This window comes from Taudactylus pleione, unplaced genomic scaffold (genome assembly GCF_031769625.1).
Source record: "Taudactylus pleione unplaced genomic scaffold, aTauple2 ptg000437l, whole genome shotgun sequence".
NCBI lineage: Eukaryota > Metazoa > Chordata > Amphibia > Anura > Myobatrachidae > Taudactylus > Taudactylus pleione.
The window spans coordinates 5,906,997-5,927,840 of NW_028284839.1; the positions used below are offsets into that span (position 1 = coordinate 5,906,997).

Here is a 20,844-nt window from a genome sequence, read left to right on the forward strand (position 1 = left end):
GAAACAATAAGAAAGAAAACACTGTAAGACTTAACAGGAGAACTAAGGCGTTATTGAACTATTACCTTAAGACCCCCAATCAGGCCCAGCGACAGGGGGGGGCAAGGGTCACAACTGTTTCCCGGGCTCCGAGGTCCTAGGGGGCCCCAGAGTGTAACTGCTTCCTGCGCTGCTGCTGCAGTGATCAGCAGGGTGCAGGTATGTACAGGGCCCCTGCTGATCACTGCAGCAGCAACGCGGGTAGCGGCCCGGGGTTTGTCCAGCGGGGAGCAGCAGGGCCGCAGCTTGTGGTCACTGGAGATACTGCCCGGACACAATCAGTCCAGAGTGGCTGGGAAGCCGCGGCCGCCGTCAGTGACGTGACGCCCCTCCAAGCCATGCTGCTGTCACAGTGTGTACAGTGTCTGTACACTGATTGGTGGATGACGCTGGCCATCCACCAATTACTGTTATGGGCGTATCTATGCACAGTAAACTGACTGGTGAATGGCTGAAGCTATCCACCAATCGGAGGTAACAAATGCATTGGTAGAGGAAGACGTGGAGGGGACAGCACAGTAGGAGGAGATTGCCGCCCCCATACATCTGAGGTCTGAATTTAAATGGATCCTTTATGCAGGGGGAGATAGTTGTATGAGGAGGAAGAGCAATTATGGGACAATTGTTTGAGGAGGGGGCAATTATCAGACATAATTGATGGAGGAGGGAGGCCGAGATTAGACATATTTAGAACTGTTGGAGGGGGGCAGTTATAGGACATAATTGTGTTAGGAGGGGGGCAATTGTGGAAAATAATTATAATTTTGGGAGGAGGAGGGCATTTATGGGACATAATTATAATTGTGGTGGGGAGACAGTTATGGGACATTATTATTGTGTGAAGACTGGCCTGTACCTGCCAGGGACCCGGGGATGGGAGGCCCCTAAAAAATATGGGTGTACCGAGTCCTATCATTTCTGTTGCCTGCCCTGCCCCCAATCCATAGAATTTTTCGGTCCTGTGTTGGCAAAGGTCTTAACTTGGGGTAGTAACCTATACTAAAAAGAGTTGTATTTAATGTATTGAAATTTATTGAAATTTTTTTAGTACAATCTTACTAGTTTAGCTCATTATAGGTATTGTGATATATATATCTATATATATATATATATATATACATATATATATATATATATATATATACATATATATATATATATATAAAACCATTCAGAAACTAGTACTGCTTATCTGCCATGATTATGTTCTAGTCAGACAATATGTAGGACGGAGTGCATTTCATATGCAAGGAGGTAATTAAACACCCGAGCCTGTGGGTGTCGGCCTCTGGACAAGAAGGGGCTAGTTGATTAAAGAGGTAGTGTTGTGGGGTGGGTTAGGTTTGGTTAGCCTATAGGATTGGGCAGGGGGTGGGGTTAGGTTTGGTTAGCCTATAGGATTGGGTAGGGGTGGGTTTTTCAGTGCAATTCCAGAGTTGCTGCTTGGCAGCCATTTCATAGAAATTTCTCTGGTTGGCTGTTTCCCGCCCTCCCTCCCTTATTCATTGAGTTGTTTGGTATCTGCTTTTCTTGTGGCGGGAAAGAACAGTACCAGTTGCCATCTGTCTTTGGAGCTTGAGGTGCTCTCCCTTCCAATACATGGCTTAGGCTGATGTTACCCTACTAGGGTCAGCGGCAACCCCCTAACCAGGTGGGCCTCACGTCATGTCAATGGGGTGGGGGGTGGATACCTTGGGCCTGGTAATGGGCTGGCTGCTCGCCTCCCATTAGAAGATCGATGTGAGTATGCAGTTGGTGATCTTGTATTGTGGGGCCGTTCTTTCTGCACCACCATACTGTGTCTGACTTTCTTTCTTCTATTAGTTCAGTTATATATTAAATAGTTTAATTAGTTTCAAAATAAATAAAACTGACCTTCCTCTCCCCTTATACAAGTCTCTGTGTCGTTATTTCATTATGATTATGGCTGATGGTTTACCCTGCACTGTTAGGAGGGAGCACTCATCAGGCGATGGGGAGTTTATACATTATGCCTCATCAAATTGGGTTATGATGCTTTTTCCTCCTGTCAGCACCTGCAGCAAGCCCCCCAGCGGGTTTGGCAGGGGATGGTCCTGACAGGAGGGAACAGTCCTGTCCTAACAGCGCTGGTGGGAGAAGACACTGGGGGGCCGGTTTATCATTGTATATTTGTGGATTCAGTCATGAAAACACACGTATTCAGGGGTTAATCGCAAATATTAAGTTCCCCCAAATGTATCACAGAGGGACCGCAGCAGATATCTCTGATACCCGCTGCAATCCCTCCAGTCCCGCCGGCAGCCGCATCCCTCATAGGTTTCTCTGAGGGATGTGACGCAGAGATTGACCCCCACAGCTACCGCCTGAAGATGGCGTTAGCCCATTGTAGCCTATGGGCTACACATCGCGGATTCAGACGGCAGAGGGTTCCCCCCCCGTTACCCTCCCTGGAAATGGGCGCTGTGCATATACGGTCATCGGAACCACGCATTCGCAGCAGCCCCAGCAGCACTCGGAGAGCATGGCAGGGACAGGCTCTTTTCGGAGCCCCTGTCCCTGCGGGTGCTGTATAATATTCTGCATTGCGATCATGGGCTAATATTGTACCTAGATCGCATTGTAAATACGATTAATGATAAAAAAAAACCCTGGGGGAGATGGATCAAGCCTTGGAGAAGCTGCCCAAAGCAATCAATCAACTTCTAAATATCATTTAAAAGACTGTGGCCCTCATTCTGGGGACTGTGGCCTTCATTCTGAGGTTCGTTCTGAATGAGGGCGGCCGCTTCCTTTTTTGTAGTGCGGCCTCTTGGTCGCTAGCTAAGCTGTAGGTTACCACAAACAGCTTAGCGACCGACCAGGTTGATGGTCGCGATGGTGAACACCATTGCGACCATCGGGGCTTGCGATGAGACCCTAAGGTTGGGTCTCGGCAACCGCAAGCCCCAGGGAGCTTCCTGCTCTGCTCGAGCAGGAAACTCCCCACTGACATCACTGATGATGTGAGTGCGGCCGCCCACAAAACGGTAGGAGTTCCTTAAGGAACGCCTCCGGCTTGGAAACCACCCCCCAGGCCCGCCTACAAAACGGGGCGAGCTGTCGATCAACATAGACAGCCACCCCTTTTGTAGAGAGCTCTGGAGCGAGAGAGTTTCTCTCTTGCTGCGGGGCTTGCGCACGCGCAGTGTGGCCGCTGCGCGTGCGCAGGGCTAACCATTGACCCGGTTGCGAGCGCATCGGCGCTTGCGACCGGGTCTGAATGAGACCCTGTGTTTGTTAAATGTCAGTTTATAGTAAGTGGGTACATAGACAGCCCAGCAGTTGCTGAATCCCTCCCCCCTTTCCCTTCATGCTAACTGAGCATAAGCCGAAGACAGGGGCGTATCTATAATGAGTGCATTGTATGCGGGGTACACGGGCCCCTGAGTCCAGGGGGGCCCTGCACCGCACACCCAGCACCCATAGTATTACTTACCTCTCCGGAGTCCCACGTTGGCGCGAGGGTCTGGCGCTGCATGTGCAGTACAGGGAAAATGGCCGCCGTGGACATTTTCCCGGAGACCAGCGCATACTCTATAGACTCTGGGCGCACTCTAGTGCCCAGAGTCTATAACTCCGGCGCTGGCCACGCACAGCTCAGTGCGCTGCCAGGCAGCCGGACAGAGAGGAGGGGGCCCGTGTCGGAGACTGCACACGGGCCCCGTCCTCTCTAGAAACGCCCCTGGCCGGAGATGTCATCTGACATTAAAAGTGCTGAATTCTGCCTGTCCCTACTCCATGTAGACCAGATGAAGTGTCCAAGAAAATACACAGAGAGAGAGAGAGAGAGAGAGAGAGAGAGAGGGCAAAGTCCTACAACAATCACATACAATTGTTTATTTTGTCAACAGACAAGTGGTACAACCTTGTACTAGTACAGATAATCGCGATGATACTGCTACTGGAATAAGCTCATCCGAACGTAGTGTCCCTGTCAATCTTAAAATATGAGCCCTCATACATCATACCTCTAGCCTCAATGCGCCATGTGGCGCCAGTGAGCTGTTAGGTACCTGCAACTCTGCTAATGTCAGGAGTCTTTTTGCATCTTTTCTGCCTGAAAATACGTCATGCGCACGTCTCTGAATCGGGCCCTAAGCCGGCAACCATGCTTAAACTGCTTTAGCCCATAAAGACCTCCAATGTACCTTAATGCTCATTACAGTAAGAAATACAGTATTAACGTTCATTCCTTAATTTCCATTTCCAATCACAATGTCCTGTCCTGTCTTCCAAAAAAAGAGCAGAATTGTCAAGTTGTGACACACTAGAGAAATCCATACAAGGGAGAATGCAGAAAAGTGGCATGAATATTGGCATGAACAGAACTTGTATTTAATACACATGGGCACAGGAGTGAGCACTGGTTGCTACATATGAAATACATATGTCATGGAGGAAGGGACCGGTGATGAGACAATGATTACATATCACATAGAAGCATGTAACATACACATATGTTCTGTGGGTTTCAATCAAGAGCGAAATTTTCAATCATTTGAAAGTAACGTACCAAGATGTCAGAGCTCTCTCTCCTAAATGGTGGCTGGTCAGGCCGCTCGTTCGGAGAGGAGAAGATATACGCTGAAGCTGCGCCAGTGTTCCTCATGATGGGCAAGCTTAGAGATCTGAAGTCCTTCACAGCCTGTTCCACTTTCAGCTCATCCCCTGGTCTAGCTGCAAAAAAACAGAAGCGATAAATAACTTTGTTTACTTAACAATAGGCTGACATTTTGCTGGTGTCAATAGTGACTGTTCTTTAAGATTGACAACCTATACAACGGCAAATAGGAGGTTCACATGTCGTGGTATTAAATAAAACATTAAGATCAAAATAAATGTGGAGCCAATGGCGCTTCAATGGCTGAACCTACAAGTAGCATTACTGATGTATCCTTGGAGTACATATTTCCCATTAATAGTTACAATATATTTAAATATCCATTTATATCCATTCCTATGTCATTTGATAATATTAAAGCAATATAGTGAATTGTTAGATCAAGACATAGGGGGTCATTCAGACCCGCTCGTGAGCGGCAGTACGCTCGCAAGCGGGTCGATGTTCCCCCACTGCGCACAACGGAGGGAGCTCCGTCGTGCGCATGCGCAAGACCCGGCGAGCGACGGGCTCTCCATCGCTCCGGGTCTCGCACCAAAGGGGGCGTGCTGTCGATGTTGATTGACAGCACGCCCCCTTTGGTGGGCGTGCCGGGGGCGTGCCTGCCAGACGGAGGCGTTCCCATGGGAACGCCTACCGTCTGAGTCCGGCCCCACTGACATCACTAGTGATGTCAGTGGGAGTGATTTTGGCTCTGATAGAGCCAAAATCACTCCAGGGCTTGCGGCAGCGAGACCCTACCGCAAGGTCTCCGTCACAAGCCCGATGGCGACCATCATCATGAACGCTCACATAAGCTGTGTGTGGTAACCCACAGCTATGCGAGCGTCCATGAGGACGCTCCTAAAACAGGTAGGAGGGCCCTGATTCAGAGCGAGCGCTCTGATCAGAGCGTTCAGCTCTGAATCAGGCCCATTGCACATACCCCACCAAATGTCCAATTTAGGTGGCACAATTCTAATGGCTGCAGGTTTGTCGAGCTCATCGCTACACTGCACAATAGATCAGGGATGAACTGGTGCCACCAAAAGTACCTGCCACAGGTGTACACAGCACACAGCAATGCAGGGGTGTATGTGCATCCTAAGTACACCACCAAGGAATATGGGGCCTGATTCAGCAAGGATCGCAATTTGCAAAGCTGCACGCAGGCTATAGATATATGATGTATGCACGCAGGCTATAGATATATGATGTATGCACCCAGGCTATAGATATGATGTATGCATGCAGGCTATAGATATATGATGTATGCACGCAGGCTATATATATATGATGTATGTATGCAGGCTATAGATACATGATGTATGCACGCAGGCTATAGATACATGATGTATGCACGCAGGCTATAGATACATGATGTATGCACACAGGCTATAGATATATGATGTATGCATGCAGGCTATAGATATATGATGTATGCACGTAGGCTATAGATACATGATGTATGCACGCAGGCTATAGATATGATGTATGCACGCAGGCTATAGACATATGATGTATGCACGCAGGCTATAGATATGTGTATGCATGCAGGCTATAGATATATGATGTATGCATGCAGGCTATAGATACATGATGTATGCACGCAGGCTGTAGATACATTATGTATGCACGCAGGCTATAGATACATGATGTATGCATGCAGGCTATAGATATATGATGTATGCATGCAGGCTATAGATATATGATGTATGCATGCAGGCTATAGATATGATGTATGCATGCAGGCTATAGATATATGATGTATGCACGCAGGCTATAGATATATGATGTATGCACGCAGGCTATAGATATATGATGTATGCACGCAGGCTATAGACATATGATGTATACACGCAGGCAGCTTTGCAATTGCGATCCATGCAATTATGGTAATGCAGCAGGAGGCATCACGCCTCCTGTGCATTACTTATCTAAGCTGCGTTTTCCAACACAGCATCGGATACTCTGCGGACCATCGGCCGGCTGCGTGACCCATGGGGTCCCGCAGCCGGCAGCCACAGTTTAGAGTAAGAGGCCAGGAAATCTCCGTCAGCCGACAGAGATCCTGGCCTCTTCCCTCCCCCGCAACAGTGGCGACGCGCCTCCGTTTCAGGAAACGGAGGGCATCGCTGCCCCCTCCCTGCCCACATATGGCAGCAGACTGTCATCAGACTCCGTGTGGGCTCGCAGATCCATTCTGCACATGCGCAGTACGGGTCTGGCGCCTGCACAGATTCCCGAACTAGCATGCACTGCTGAATTAGGCCCATGCACACCCAGCATGGGATGTGACCATGACCCTAGCATGACAGTCGTGTCACAGGGCCTGATTAAGTAAGGATCGCTATTGCGATTACGCACGCAGATGGCCGATTGTTACGTACTGCGCATGCATCACAGTGCGCGTGTACGAAGGCTCCGCTGCGATCACAGTGACCACATCACAGAGTGATTGACAGAAAGTGACCGTTTGGGGGTGTTGACGGGGGGGAAGGGGGGGTTGGGGAAACGCAGGTGTGTCAGTGCATTTGAACGCCATTACAGGGGCGTGCATAAATTAGTCACTGCGATGGCTTACGCAGCTACACAGCTTAAGCTATCACTGCGTGCGATGAGGTTGGCAAATTCTGAGTAAGGTCAGACCTGTTGTAAATGTGCGTAAGGCTCCCATGGTCCTCAATGTTACAGATGGTTTCGCAGATTTGCATGGTATTACGTATATGAGTAAGGGGATGTGGGCGTCCTTATTTTGGGCTGCGACGGCATAGCGATTACTAGCATATTTTCGCAGTGGGTCTGTGTGCATAATCGCAGATGCGATCTGTAATGAATCAGGCCCACCTCCCCAATTCACAAGCACATATAAAAGACTCATACATCCAAACTGTGCCAATTTGAACAGGACAGTCCTAATTTGTGGGTTCTGACCGCAGATGTGTGTCCCAACTCCCATGGGGTGGCAGTTGGAAAGTCGCTCCCGCTCACCACTGGTCTGGTGTGCGCAGCCCTGAACACTGGGTTTGGAGGGGAGGTGGCTAAAGAGCAGACTAGTGCTTAGTGAGTGCAAGCCACGCCCCTGTCCCTATTCACAAGTCTGGAATGTTGGGAGGTATGAAATTACCAGATCATATACAATTTGATAATAATATAAATGACATGCACCCTTCCCTTAGCACACAATCACTGATGACACAGATACTGTAACATCTTCCCACTACATGACCCCCTCCACCCAGAAGCGGAACTTAGGATCTAGGCACTAGCGGTGCTGCAGGGCATCAGGTTCAGTCAGTCACTGTCTGTGTTTCTCTTCCTGCTTCTGCTCTTGAGCCCAGGAAAGCGGGAGGAGACTCCTCATCTCCCAGCAACCACAGACCATCCCTGTGAGCTTATACAGACTGTGTAATAAATATATGTTGTCACTTATTAAGTTATTTAAGCAGCACATATATTACGTACGTAGCCTTTACAGAGAATATTCCAGTCATCATCAGTCCATGCACCATTTTTGCTTACTGCCTATATTTCCTACCAAATGTACACACGTACACACTAGGGTTCATTTTTTTATTTTGTCAAAAGCCAAATTAACTTACAGATGTATTAACATACATCTTAAGCTGCATACACACGGTACGATCTGTACCACCAACGACTTGTAGTGCACTGAGGTAAGATGTATGTGGACAGATCTGTATGTATTTGGAGTGTGGGAAGAAACTCATGCAAACATGGGGAGAATGTACAAACTCTACACAGACATTGCCTTGACCAGGAATGGAACACAGGGCTGTGAGTCAGTAATGTGTCGCTCTAATAATATATGGGTGTATTTCATTTCAACAAGAACCGGAACTACTTCTGTTATGTACTGTAGTAAACAATCAATGATGGACGCTATTACACAGCCACTGCGACTTTGTGCTAATGCCGCAGGAGGCGGTCTGTGTAAATAGACGCTCCTCTGCCGGCTTCTCTGATCCGTTGCTGCGTTCTGAAGATGCAGCATCAGATCATCTGCCTAATGTTAGGTGGCAGATAACAGAAATAGGATATGGAATGAGGCGGAGGGTGGTGGGGGCGGTAAGCAAAATCTCAAAAAGAAAATAATGGAACAAAACTTTCTGTACAAAAAGAAAAAACAATTTCACTCCATGGGCAGTTTTCTACACAACCACAACCACCCGTGTTCAGAACCAGCATGCAAACAGGCAAGGCAGCCATTACCTGTCGCAGTTACACTCCCTAGAGGTGGTATTAATAGCACAATAACACCTCTAATGTCAGGGACTGACAATCCCGCAGCTGAAAAAATATAATTAAAAAAGCTGTTGCAAAATGAATCAATAATTAAGATAACAGGAAATTATGAAGTAAATAATCGTATCACCTTTATTTACTACCTGACACGAATACCTGATGAAATGAAGGGACAGGAGAATCATGTCTGGTACGGTACACAAAGCTGACAATCTTTTATCACAATAATGAACACAGGACCTGATTACAGTTGCTACCGCTGCTGAGATTTTTGCGGCTGTGGATGTGTGAATATATGCTAACGCAGCAGCATACGGGGACTTGTACTGAGACGCCCACATGAGGCATCCCAGCTGTCCACAACTGCGCACCCATACGGAGCATTGGATGCAGATCATGCAAAGGTAAACTTCCTGAGTGAGTCTGTGGTCACTCAGAATGGCCGGCGTAACTGAGGCGTTGAAGCCACGTTTCCTGCCTACGGGATCACAGATGCAGGATGTGACATGCCCCCGAAACGGTCAAGACACTCCCCTTTTCCTCCCACAAATGCTCCCTGTCAATCACACAGCGAATAAAGACTTGCAGCGTGCGACTACGGTAAAGTACCTTGACGCATGTGCAGTGCCACTCCAGAATAACATTTTTTACTAATAATTTGTTTTTGACCCCCTGGTACTGCCTGAAAAACTAATGCCCAGTGGTAGACCAAGTAGACGGAGTTGCACTAGTGTTAACATGAACTGTTCCATGGTAAAAAGGTGTAATATATAGCTGCAATCTCAGCATGCTGCTTTCTACACAATAAATAATATAAAACAAAGTCATGAGAATAACTGAGATAAATAGAAACCTTAATTTATAACTAGACTTTTATTATTGTTCATGCAGCTCCCCCTACTGGCTCAAATGAATCACAACAGCAATAAAAAAAAGTTTTTTTTTTTAATTTAGCCAGAATTTAATGAGCACCTGCCACAGGCAGTGGAGGCAGCTATTTTATTACATTGAAATCACGTTTATTGTCTCGGCTACCAATTCGCCAGGAACATCACAGGGAGATGTAGGTTTGTTAATTGAAATTACACGATGGGAAGCACAGATGGTGTAATGGCTAGCATGACTGCCTCACAGCACTGAGGTCTTGAGTTTAATTCCCAACAAGGCGTTAACTGCCAGAGACTGAGGACCTCATTCAGAGTCGGTCGAAGCGGCCGCACGGTCGTACGGGAAAAGGGGCCGGATATGCAAATTATTCCCTCGCAAGTTGCGTCCCTAAGTTCGGATCGGTAGCTGGCCGACCAAGGGGAGGAAGCGGCCGGAATACAAAAAAATACGCCCCCTTCTTGTACGCATTACACGTCATCTCCGGGCATTATAAGGATTAATCGAGACCATCGGGAACCATCGGAACTGGTCGTAGAGCTTAAGGTTGACCATACCCTCTCTTAAGCTCTACGATCATGTCAGTGTAAAAACCTCCCATGTCACATGTGCCATGACGCTACTTTGTTAATTATGCACTCCCATAAAACGCCGTTCGCATAATTAGGCACGCCTGCGTTCGGATCTCCACTCCGTTTTCAAGCACCTTCCCCTGTTACCACCCACAAACGCCTCCATCTGTCACTCAAACTACCGACCTGGCTGTGTTCAAGGAGAGAGAAATTTCTGATCGTAATAGCTAGTTTGCGCACGCGCATTGCGGACGTTACGCATGCACAGTATAGCGAACATCAGTGGCGTACGACCGTGCGGCCGCTTCGACCGACTCTGAATGAGGTCCTGACACCTTTCAGAGATTTCACCCCCCTGGCAGCGAATAATTTCACATTATCTCCATGTTAACAGGGGAAATGGAAGGTGCTAGAGACTTGTACAGGTTATGTACCAGCAGGAATGATTACTACAGTCATTTCATAAAATACAGTGCAGGTCCTGGAGAAAATGCAGATATAAATTCTTGTACTGAAAGCTGCATGGGCCTCAATGTGAAACAACTTTGCAAAATTCAACTAGAACTATTGTTTACTTTGTTGCAACAATGTTGTTGTACACAAACAGTACTATTAGTGCTGCAGAGAGGCTACTACTGTTAAGGGGCATACACACTAGACCAGTGGTCGATGACCTTATTGAGGTGTGAGCTACTTTAGAGAAATGAAACCTCCTGAAGAGCTACTAAAATTGTAGAAAAAAAAACCTGAACAATTGAAGGTCATTTAAAGAAAATGAAAAAAATGTTTCACAGGAAATAACAATGCATTTAATTATTACAGTGATATTGTTGTAGTTTGTAAATAAAATGTAAGCACAGGCGCATTTCACTGTTAATTACTGGAGGTACGTGCAGTAGAGGAGCAAAAGATATTGGCAGGGCTGCAGTGTGATTTTCTGGCTGGGCTGGGCGGGAGTCACACGCTCCGCCGTAGCGTAGATGCTGTGGGTAGAACCAGGGGGAAGCACGTCAGGTGATTGCTGTAGAGGCTGCGCCAATTACCTGACGTGCTTCGCTGTGGCTCCACCCATGGCGACGACTCTATGGGGGGAGCAAACATCAGAGGTCACTTCCTCCTAGTTGACTCGGCAGTACTGCAGCTAGGTGAGCTACCAAAATTAAGACCGCGAGCTACCGGTAGCACGCGAGCTACAGGTTGGAGGCCACTGCACTAAACGATGTGGTGAAAGATACGGTGAAAGATATTGGGTGTACACACTGAACTATATCGTTAACGATATCGTTCAGCGACGTCATCCTGCCACATCTCTGAACAGGCACTTTCTGACGATATCGTCAGATTGGCCTGTATGTTTGCACGACAGCGAGCATCTTAAACGACCCACATTAATGGTCGTTCACTGCATACACACTGAACGATATATCGTTGAACGATATCATTCATAGCGTTCAAAAAATCGTCTAGTGTGTATGCGGCTTAAGTTTCCATTTTCTTTCTTGTCCCTAAAGGCCCATACACACCAGACGATATTTTGAACGATTTGGCTGATTCCGACGCATCATAGAGCGACAAATCATTCAAATCGTCAAGCGTGTATGCACTATGCGAGCTACCGTATCGTTCGGCGCATCTTCAGATCTTTTGTACATGCAGGAAGATCTGTCAATCTCGTTAACGATTCCCCTCAGATCGTGCAGTGTGTACGCACTACCGAACGACCAGGCCATATGGTTACATTATATGGTTAACGATTTAACCACCAAAAGATGCACGATATATCGTTTGGTCGTTTGTTAGATTGCACAGTGTGTATGAACTAGATCGTTTGTCCGGGAGTTCAAGTGAAATCGTTGACGACGTTGCTTCGTTTGCAAGTCGTCTAGTATGTACCTAGCTTAAGGGCTTGTATAAATGAATGTACATTTTAAATCTTTATTGTACATTCAGGGGCGGTTTAAGAGAGGGGGTGCGCTTGCAGGCTCTGAGCTCCCAAACCAGGACTTAACACACATTTGTGCTCGCCTCCTCAGGAGGGGGCGAGCAGAAATGTTTTGGCCGCTAACCATTTAATCGCCCCCTTTCGGTCTATTCTGCACACTATGCAACTAGTGCACATTTGCCTGCAATAATGGATGTAAATTCTGGTAATAGTGCAGAGAAAAGCACATTTCTGCATATATGTAAATCTGTGCACATCTCATTATCATCAGTGTGGATTTGCACCTACCCTACAAGGATGGAAGAGCTATTTCTCCTAACTGGAGTATACATGTGTTTTGCCCCTCCAGTTGCAAGAAGTAGTAAATGTCAGTTGCACACGGAAATGATTTGGGGCTTATATGTGCACTTGCTTTCTGAGCATGCGTAGAGCAAAATAACACACCATGCAAACAGTAATCTTTCTGCATCATTCCCTGTGGAAATAATTGTCCAAAAAGTTAAGCAAACAAATGGGCCAGCACATGCAAATACAAACCGCCTGCCAAACGTTCAACCGTGACTGTAGCGTTCACAAGCGTTAGCGCCTGGCCCCAATGGAGTTCTATGTGAGCTCTCATTAACTAGCTAGTACTGCAGGAGAGCTTTGAGACATGGCAATGAACGCTCTCTTAATGCCAGGACAAATTACAAGGTCTAGTCTACACTTTTATGTGCTATATCTATTATTATTATTATTATTATTACCAGTTATTTATATAGCGCACACATATTCCGCAGCGCTTTACAGAGAATATCTTACCATTCACATCTGTCCCTGCCCCAGTGGAGCTTACAATCTATACACACTATGGTCAATTTTGAGGAGAGCCAATTAACCTACCAGTATATTTTTGGAGTGTGGGAGGAAACCGGAGTACCCGGAGGAAACCCACGCAAGCACAGGGAGAATATACAAACTCCGCACAGTTAGGGCCATAGTGGGAATCAAACCCATGACCTCAGTGCTGTGAGGCAGTAACGCTAACCATTACACCGTCTGTGCTGCCCCATCTATGCCCATGTTTACGAGCCTAAAGACTGCAGAAAAACAAATAAATAATAGGAGCATTATAATTCGCTGCATCATTAATAACTGGAGAGACAAACAGAAAAATATGGCAGCCCTTTCTTGATGAACTAGAGTACTGCCACCATACGTGAGTAATGCCCACCATACGTGAGTATAGTCTTCTGCGGATATCTACAGGAAGCGCTTTCAAAAGCAATAGGAAAGCCTCCATGCACCACAGCAAAGCTTCAAAGAAATGCATCCTGGGAGGGAACTCCACAACACTAACAATGCACCAAGCGTTTCTCACACTATAAACAACGACATCAAATAACAACAGATTTTATCAATTCACCCCCCAATTTCCTTTTACTTGTCAGCTGCCCCCAAAACATGATCAGACCCAAAAAGATTGTTGATGAGATTCTTCAGTACCCTGCAGGGCTCATTCCCGTTATGTATCTTTGGCTTGGCGAGTGCCAACAATGTATTTAGTTTTTTTTAACAGCGTGGATTAAAGCGTAATGGTCTTACAGACTACAATGAGAACTATGAAAAGTATTGTAAAGAGCACAATGACCCAAGCAATATATGTGTAATAGTATACACTAATGTAGGTGTTTCTACTTGCAACCCCAAAAGAAAAGACTTGATTTACTATAAGTAAAGGGTTAAGGGGACCTACTAAATACAGATTAGAGGATACTCCAGGTGCTTACAGAAGGAAAAAGCTCTGCAATGTGTATTATAACGTATCCATGAGCTGCTGTTATAACAGAGACTGGGGGACATGTATCAAGCATTGGAGAGAGATAAGAAGTTACGCAAAGGAACCCAACAGCTTCTAATGCTGGCCATACACGGGACGATTTATCACACGATTTGGGCAAATTTCTACAGGTAGGACAGACCAATCTTTTGAAAATAGTTGTATTTTGAGTCTTCTGCGACCCCGATGCGCGTCCTCACCGTCGTCTAATTGGATCGAGGATCAGATGGTTTTGCAGAGAGATCTCAACTGATCGTGTAGGAATTGACACACATTATGTTATGTGATTGATCAAATCGTATGGTCTTTTGTGAAATAGTTGCATTTTAAATACAAATCGTCCTGTATCTGAAGGGAAGAATCTTCAAGGGAAATCGTACAACTAATCTGACCAACTTTTGAATCTCACCGTGTATGGCCACCTTAACTGTTTATATCTCACAATCTATTTAAATGTCAGATGCTGATTAGCTGCTTGGGCACCTTTTACACTTTATATCTCTCCAAGGGGTCTATTTACTAAGCAGTGTTAGGAGACAGTGAAAAGTGATAAGGTGCCAGCCAATCAGCTCCTAACTGTCATCTCACAGGCTGTGTTTGAAAAATGACAGTTGGGAGCTGATTGGCTGGCACCTTATCACTTTTCACTGTCTCCTAACACTGCTTAGTAACTAGACCCCCAAGGCTCGTAGGCAGCAACTGTGCGAAAGCGTGCGAACGTAGTAGGCACCGGGATTTTGACTGAAACGCCCACAGCACGCGTCTCAGATCCGCCGCTTGTGCACCATCGTACGCACATCGGTCGATCATCAAACATCTGAATAAACCTTTGGTTGCATAAAATGAAGTAAGACGCAAGAGCCATCTTTATTGCGTACAGGATCACAGTCACAAGCAGACATCCCCCCCAAAACGATCACGTCACACCTGCGTTTTTAGCCACCACCCCCATTGACGACCACAAGCAGTCCCTGTCTGTCAATCACTTTGCAAATAAATCCTCACGATCGCAGGACTATGGCGGAACATGCACAGTGTGACTTATACACATGCTCAGTAGGAAAATAATTTCCCATTTGCGGAAAAAAACATCGCCATTGCGACCGCCTCTGAATCAGACACTTAGTAAGCTATCGATCATTCTGGTATTTACAGACAAATATGCATTATCCAGACACCGAAGAAGGGCTGCAAAACACACGTCCTAAGTCTAAATCATAATTATCGGTGACATCATTTTAAATCACTATGGGGTCCAGTTACTAAGCAGTGTTAGGAGACAGAGTGAAAAGTGATAAGGTACCAGCCAATCAGCTCCCAACTGTCATTTTTCAAACACAGTCTGTGAGATGACAGTTGGGAGCTGATTGGCTGGCACCTTATCACTTTTTACTCTATCTCCTAACACTGCTTAGTAAATAGACCCCTATGCGCCTCCTAAAAGAACTTTTACAAAATAAAACAATGCGTTACTGACTGCCATAAGCGATGGAGGTATCTGCAGGGGAAAAAAATGGATTTTAGGAAAAAACAAGAGATCTCAGAAATGATGCCCCGCTGCATCAATTGTGACAAGCATAGAAAACGTAGTGTAATAAAAAGATAATTCACCTAAACAAGTTTCCTGACAGAGCGATAAAGACGAGAGGTGATCATGTGAGAGAATGAAAAGCTGTAACTTTGGCGAGTAGTTTGTAGGTGAGCTAAAGATGGTTACCTTGCAGAGTCAGTGGCTGGATGCCCTCCCTCCGCCCTGGGAGCTCTGGCAGACTAGCCGCTCTCTGTAGCTGGAATAGACTACAATGCAGCCACATCCTGTCAGCCTTTCCTGAAGGTGCATCCTCCTCTCGGGTTATTCCTCCAGTTGTATGTTGACAAAATCTTAACAAATCACTTTACTCAGTGAAACATTTTTTTCTCCTCGTGATTCACTTAGAAGATGAGGAAATTACAGCAAATTTACCCTGAGGGAGTTCGTCTAAGACAGACTTGTACCTTGTGCAGCAAGGTGAGCTGTGAGGTGAGTTTGGAAATAATTACGAGAAGTGGAGAAATGTAATTTCTCCAGGCAGCAGCTGCACTAGGTTTCAGTATCTCCTGACATGAATAGAGATGACTAATATAATGAGTAACTATGTAAATAGTGATGCAGGTAGTCCTAGCCGACAATAATGTAACATTACCACAAACTCACGTATTGCTATGTGATATGTCTGGGCTGAACACCGTGCCTGGGGATAGACAGGCTTATGCCACAACAACTGTTATGCTTCATACACATTATTATATGGACCTCTGCATAAGTGATGTCATCGTCTATGGTGGAGACATATCAAACCTTCTAAATAGTGGAGATGTTGCCCATAGCAACCAGTCAGATTGAAGCTAGTATTTTTTTAAGTACATTCTGTAAAATGATAGGTAGAAACTGATTGGTTGCTATGGGCATCTTCTCTCTTTAGAGAGACTGTACTGTACTGTACTGTACTGGGGCGGTACACCTGTCAAACCGTAACGCAGGTGTCCTAAGGCAAGCTCAGGGAGGACAGGAACCTCCCGTGGAGCAGAAGGGCAATGTATATATCTTACCTGCACACAGACCAGGCATATTTGGAGGGTCTTTGCCAGAGACATTGGGGCCAATGCAGAGTTGAACCCAGTTCGGCTTTGATTGCTCCCACATTACTTGTACCGGGAACTAAGGGCCTGATTGAGAGATGTACTGTATTCTACTCTGATATTTAGGCAGTTGAGCGATTATCGGTCTACCGTACTGTGCACGCGACAAAGTACCTTTGCGATCCCGCTCACAGTGTGGATTACGTTGCAAAGTGATGGACAGTCGGGGTCTGTTAGGGGGAGGTAACGGGGAATGATGGCAAAAAACGTAGCGTGCACCTGCCATTTTTAGTGCCTGTCGTAGCCTGCGCCTGCGATGCCGTATGCAGGTAAAGTGGTTCTGACGTCTCAGTTCAGGCGGCCATTATGCAGGAACATAGGGCTAAGCAGATAGCCGATTAGCGAATGATCTGGGAGTGCGTATTTGTACGCACTTGCTTGGATCATATTGTCGCACAGGTGCGAATGCATTAGATGAATCAGAACCTGAATGCGTCTATTCTCCCACAATCAGCGTTATACGTATCTCTGTCGCCCACATCTGCAGGTCTGAGGATAGTACTCGTATTTACAGCTCTGCATTTCTGACAACACAATATCACTGATCATTGCCTATATGTGAGTGCCCATTACCAACCAATTATGTCCCGTCAGTATATATGCGACTGACAGCCTCTGCATTACCTGTACTTGCGTACGCTCAGCTCAGGACCAAGCACAGTGCGAACACAGGCAAGATATGCCCACAAAGCCGCCCTTTGTTCAGATTAATTGTGCGTCCCACATGCTCTTGCTCCTCTGATACACAGACTATCTTTACTATTTTCTTGACATAATGATGAGGTTGGGGAAAATGTAAATTCAAGTGACATAAACCCGTTTTTATATTGGTCCTAGGACAGAGGGCCTGATTCAGAGCCGGACGCTCTAACCAGAGCGCTTGCTCTGAATCAGGGCCCTCCTCCATGAAAATGGAGCGTCCTCCTGGACGCTCGCATAGCTGTGGGTGACCACCCACAACTTATGCGAGCGTCCATGATGATGGTGGCGATGGTCAAGACCATTGTGACCATCGGGCTTGCGACGGAGACCCTGCGGTAGGGTCTCGCTGCCGCAAGCCCTGGAGTGATTTTGGCTCTATCAGATGTGATGTCAGTGGGGCCGGCTTCAGACGGTAGGCGTTCCCATAGGAACGCCTCCATCTGGCAGCCACGCCCCCGGCACGCCCACCAAAGGGGGCGTGCTGTCAGTCAACATCGACAGCACGCCCCCTTTGGTGCGAGACCCGGAGCGACGGAGAGCCTGTCGCTATCCGGGTCTCGCGCATGCGCACGACGGAGCTCCCTCCGTCGTGCGCATGCGCAGAGGGGCACCATCGACCCGCTTGCGAGCGTCCTGCGCTCGCGAGCGGGTCTGAATGACCCCCAGAGTGGTTCCCCCATGTTTTGTAACTTGCTAAAAATAGCACAAAAAACGTATAGTTATCCAAATTTCCTCCTTCCGCGGGGGCCATTTTCCCGTCGTAACTGCCCTGGTGCCTATCCCCCTATTTCTTCATAAGGGGGTCTCTCAATCACCCCCTCCCTCCTGCGCTACACCACTGGCTCCTAACATTTGTTTAGGACATTTTTCTCACTTTTACATATATATATTCCAATATATTTGTTTTATATATTGCAGTTGAAAATTCAGCTCAATTTCTCTAAAATCAGATTTCATTGGATTTTCCTAATTTAAATACAATAAAGTCAAATTACTTTTTAAAATATGAAATATATGCCAACACAGGCCAGTCAAAGTTCACCATTTCCAATACCGAAATCCCTGAGCTCCAACTTTGGTTCCCATTTGAGTACTTATTGTTTTATAGAATAAATTATCCTTGGCAGGTTGCTCTAGCTCATTCTTCTCAGTATTTTTTTTCATTAACCCTAGGTCGGCAGGTCAATCTGTCTTGGTAAATTAGCAAAGCACCACGTCACACCAGGCTTATCACTGGGATTTTCATTACGTGGTTACAAGTGCATTTCCTCGAGTTCGCTCATAAATGAATATAGATTAATTTTAATCTCATTTTAGAGAGATGCGTAATGTGCTCTAAAGAGTCAAATGTCATCTTCAGACCACTTCACGTAAACAGCCACATGGACAGAAAAGTTATAGCTAAAAATAAGTCTAAATATACACATGTACAGTTTCTGTTATTGTTGTTCTAGCATGAAATTAGTCATCTTCTATGATTATTCGTGGATATTAAGGAGTGTGAGAACCGCCCATCACCTATCCTCTGACAATAAGATGCCAGGTTTCAGCACAGTGCTGGCTCTGGGATATAGAGCTCTGCCCAGTGCCTGCCTGGGGTGGCTCTGCAGTAGTGCTACTGGCTACAGGGTGGTGTTTAGGTAGGTAGCGACAGTGCCAACCCCATGACTTTGCGCGACAGCACAGCTCACCCACCCCTAGTTATAGCCCTGCAAGCACCGCACAGCACAAATATTATTTTCTTAGTGATTCTGTCAGTCATATGTACAACTCTTACAACTTTATATATTGGGCAACAGTTCTTACCTTTAACTTTCAGATAGTGGCCGCCAAATCTGTATGCTTCAAAGTTGAGAGACAGAGGTGTGTTTGACTGGTCCAGAAAAATTTCCACTTTAGTCAGTTCTATTCCTTTTCTCTCAAAAGCTGGTATCAAAACTTCTCTGAAATAAAGATGATTAGCCCTATTAATACACACAAAATCATCTGTTTGATCAGCCCATAGTGTGTAAGTAAATCACAAGAAATAACATTTATTGTCTGTCTTGGCTTTTTTCAATCAAAGCTATATAAGGCCTATTTCACAACAAAGCCCCTGTCTGCATGTTGCCCTCTGAAGCTGAGAGCTGAGTACATTTAAACTGGGTACACACCTAAAAGATATATCTGCAGACGATCGTTGTTCATACACACTGAACAACCATCGTCTGCCATCTGACCGCGGCACCCGCTGGCCGGTGGTAGCGTTGCGGCCCCCTCCCTGCGGCCTCTGCATCAAGTGTACGGGCGGTCGGCATATATCTGCCATTGGCTTTGCTGCACAGGCCACGCGATAAGTCTGTGAACGACATCATTTACACACATATCGACAGTACACACTGGCCCGACACACCCACAATACATCGCCCCGTACTATTGAATGGTCAATATATCGGCCAGTGTGTACCCAGCATTAGCTGCCATTCGACGGTGTGTAAACATTCATGCTAGTGTGGGGATTTGCACAGATACAGATGTGCACTCATACACTATTGCCGCAGTCGCGCTAAACAGCCCTTCTCTTTGCGCCAGGTCCCGTGTCTGTTTTGTGTCTTTTTGCACTCAAATGTGTGTCAGAGAGGTCTATTTACTAAGCAGTGTTAGGAGACAGAGTGAAAAGAAAGTGATAAGGTGCCAGCCAATCAGCTCCCAACTGTCATTTTTCAAACACAGCCTGTGAGAGGACAGTTGGGAGCTGTTTGGCTGGTACCTTATTACTTTCTTATCACTTTTCACTCTGTCTCCTGACACTGCTTAGTAAACAGACCCCATAGTTACAATGCGATGTGGCAAAACCGCTTCACGAGACTGCACTGGTTCATTTGATATGTGACACTTGTATATCTGAAAGCCCCGGAGTCTGAATCTATGTACGAAGTGCTACATTGCAGCGGCCAAGGATTTTTTGTTACGCCAAGCTCCGTTATACAGATTCAGTCGCACACAGATATACAAGTGTCACATATAAATTTAATCAGTGCAGTCTTGTGAAACGGTGCGACTAATGGTGCATACACACGATCAGATTTTTTCTTCAGATATGGACGATAACGATTTAAAAATCGTTCAGTCGTTCATATCTGATGGAAAATCGTTCATATCTGACATGCCTGAACGATGGACGATCAACGATGCGCGTTCCCGTTTGTCAGATAACGATTTCTGACATCTGATGTGTTTGCAGTCAAACTTGGACGATTCCATTCATTTTAATGCAGTCAAAAATCGTTCAATCGTTCAAATCGTTCAAATCGTTCAAAACTTTGGTAAAATCGTTCAA

General features: G+C 46.1%; 1 protein-coding gene across 3 annotated transcripts in view; it reads right to left on the reverse strand.

Annotated features, from left to right (window-relative positions):
- PLEKHG5 (pleckstrin homology and RhoGEF domain containing G5) overlaps window positions 1-20,844 on the reverse strand; it is a 419,500-nt gene that overhangs the window by 77,886 nt on the left and 320,770 nt on the right. For all 3 annotated transcript variants that reach the window (XM_088447753.1, XM_088447755.1, XM_088447754.1), the window contains 2 exons: window positions 19,332-19,468; window positions 4,574-4,737 (listed from right to left, as the gene is read on the reverse strand). In XM_088447753.1, coding sequence (XP_088303879.1) covers window positions 4,574-4,737; window positions 19,332-19,468 — 301 coding nt within the window. The remainder of the gene's footprint in view (window positions 1-4,573; window positions 4,738-19,331; window positions 19,469-20,844) is intronic.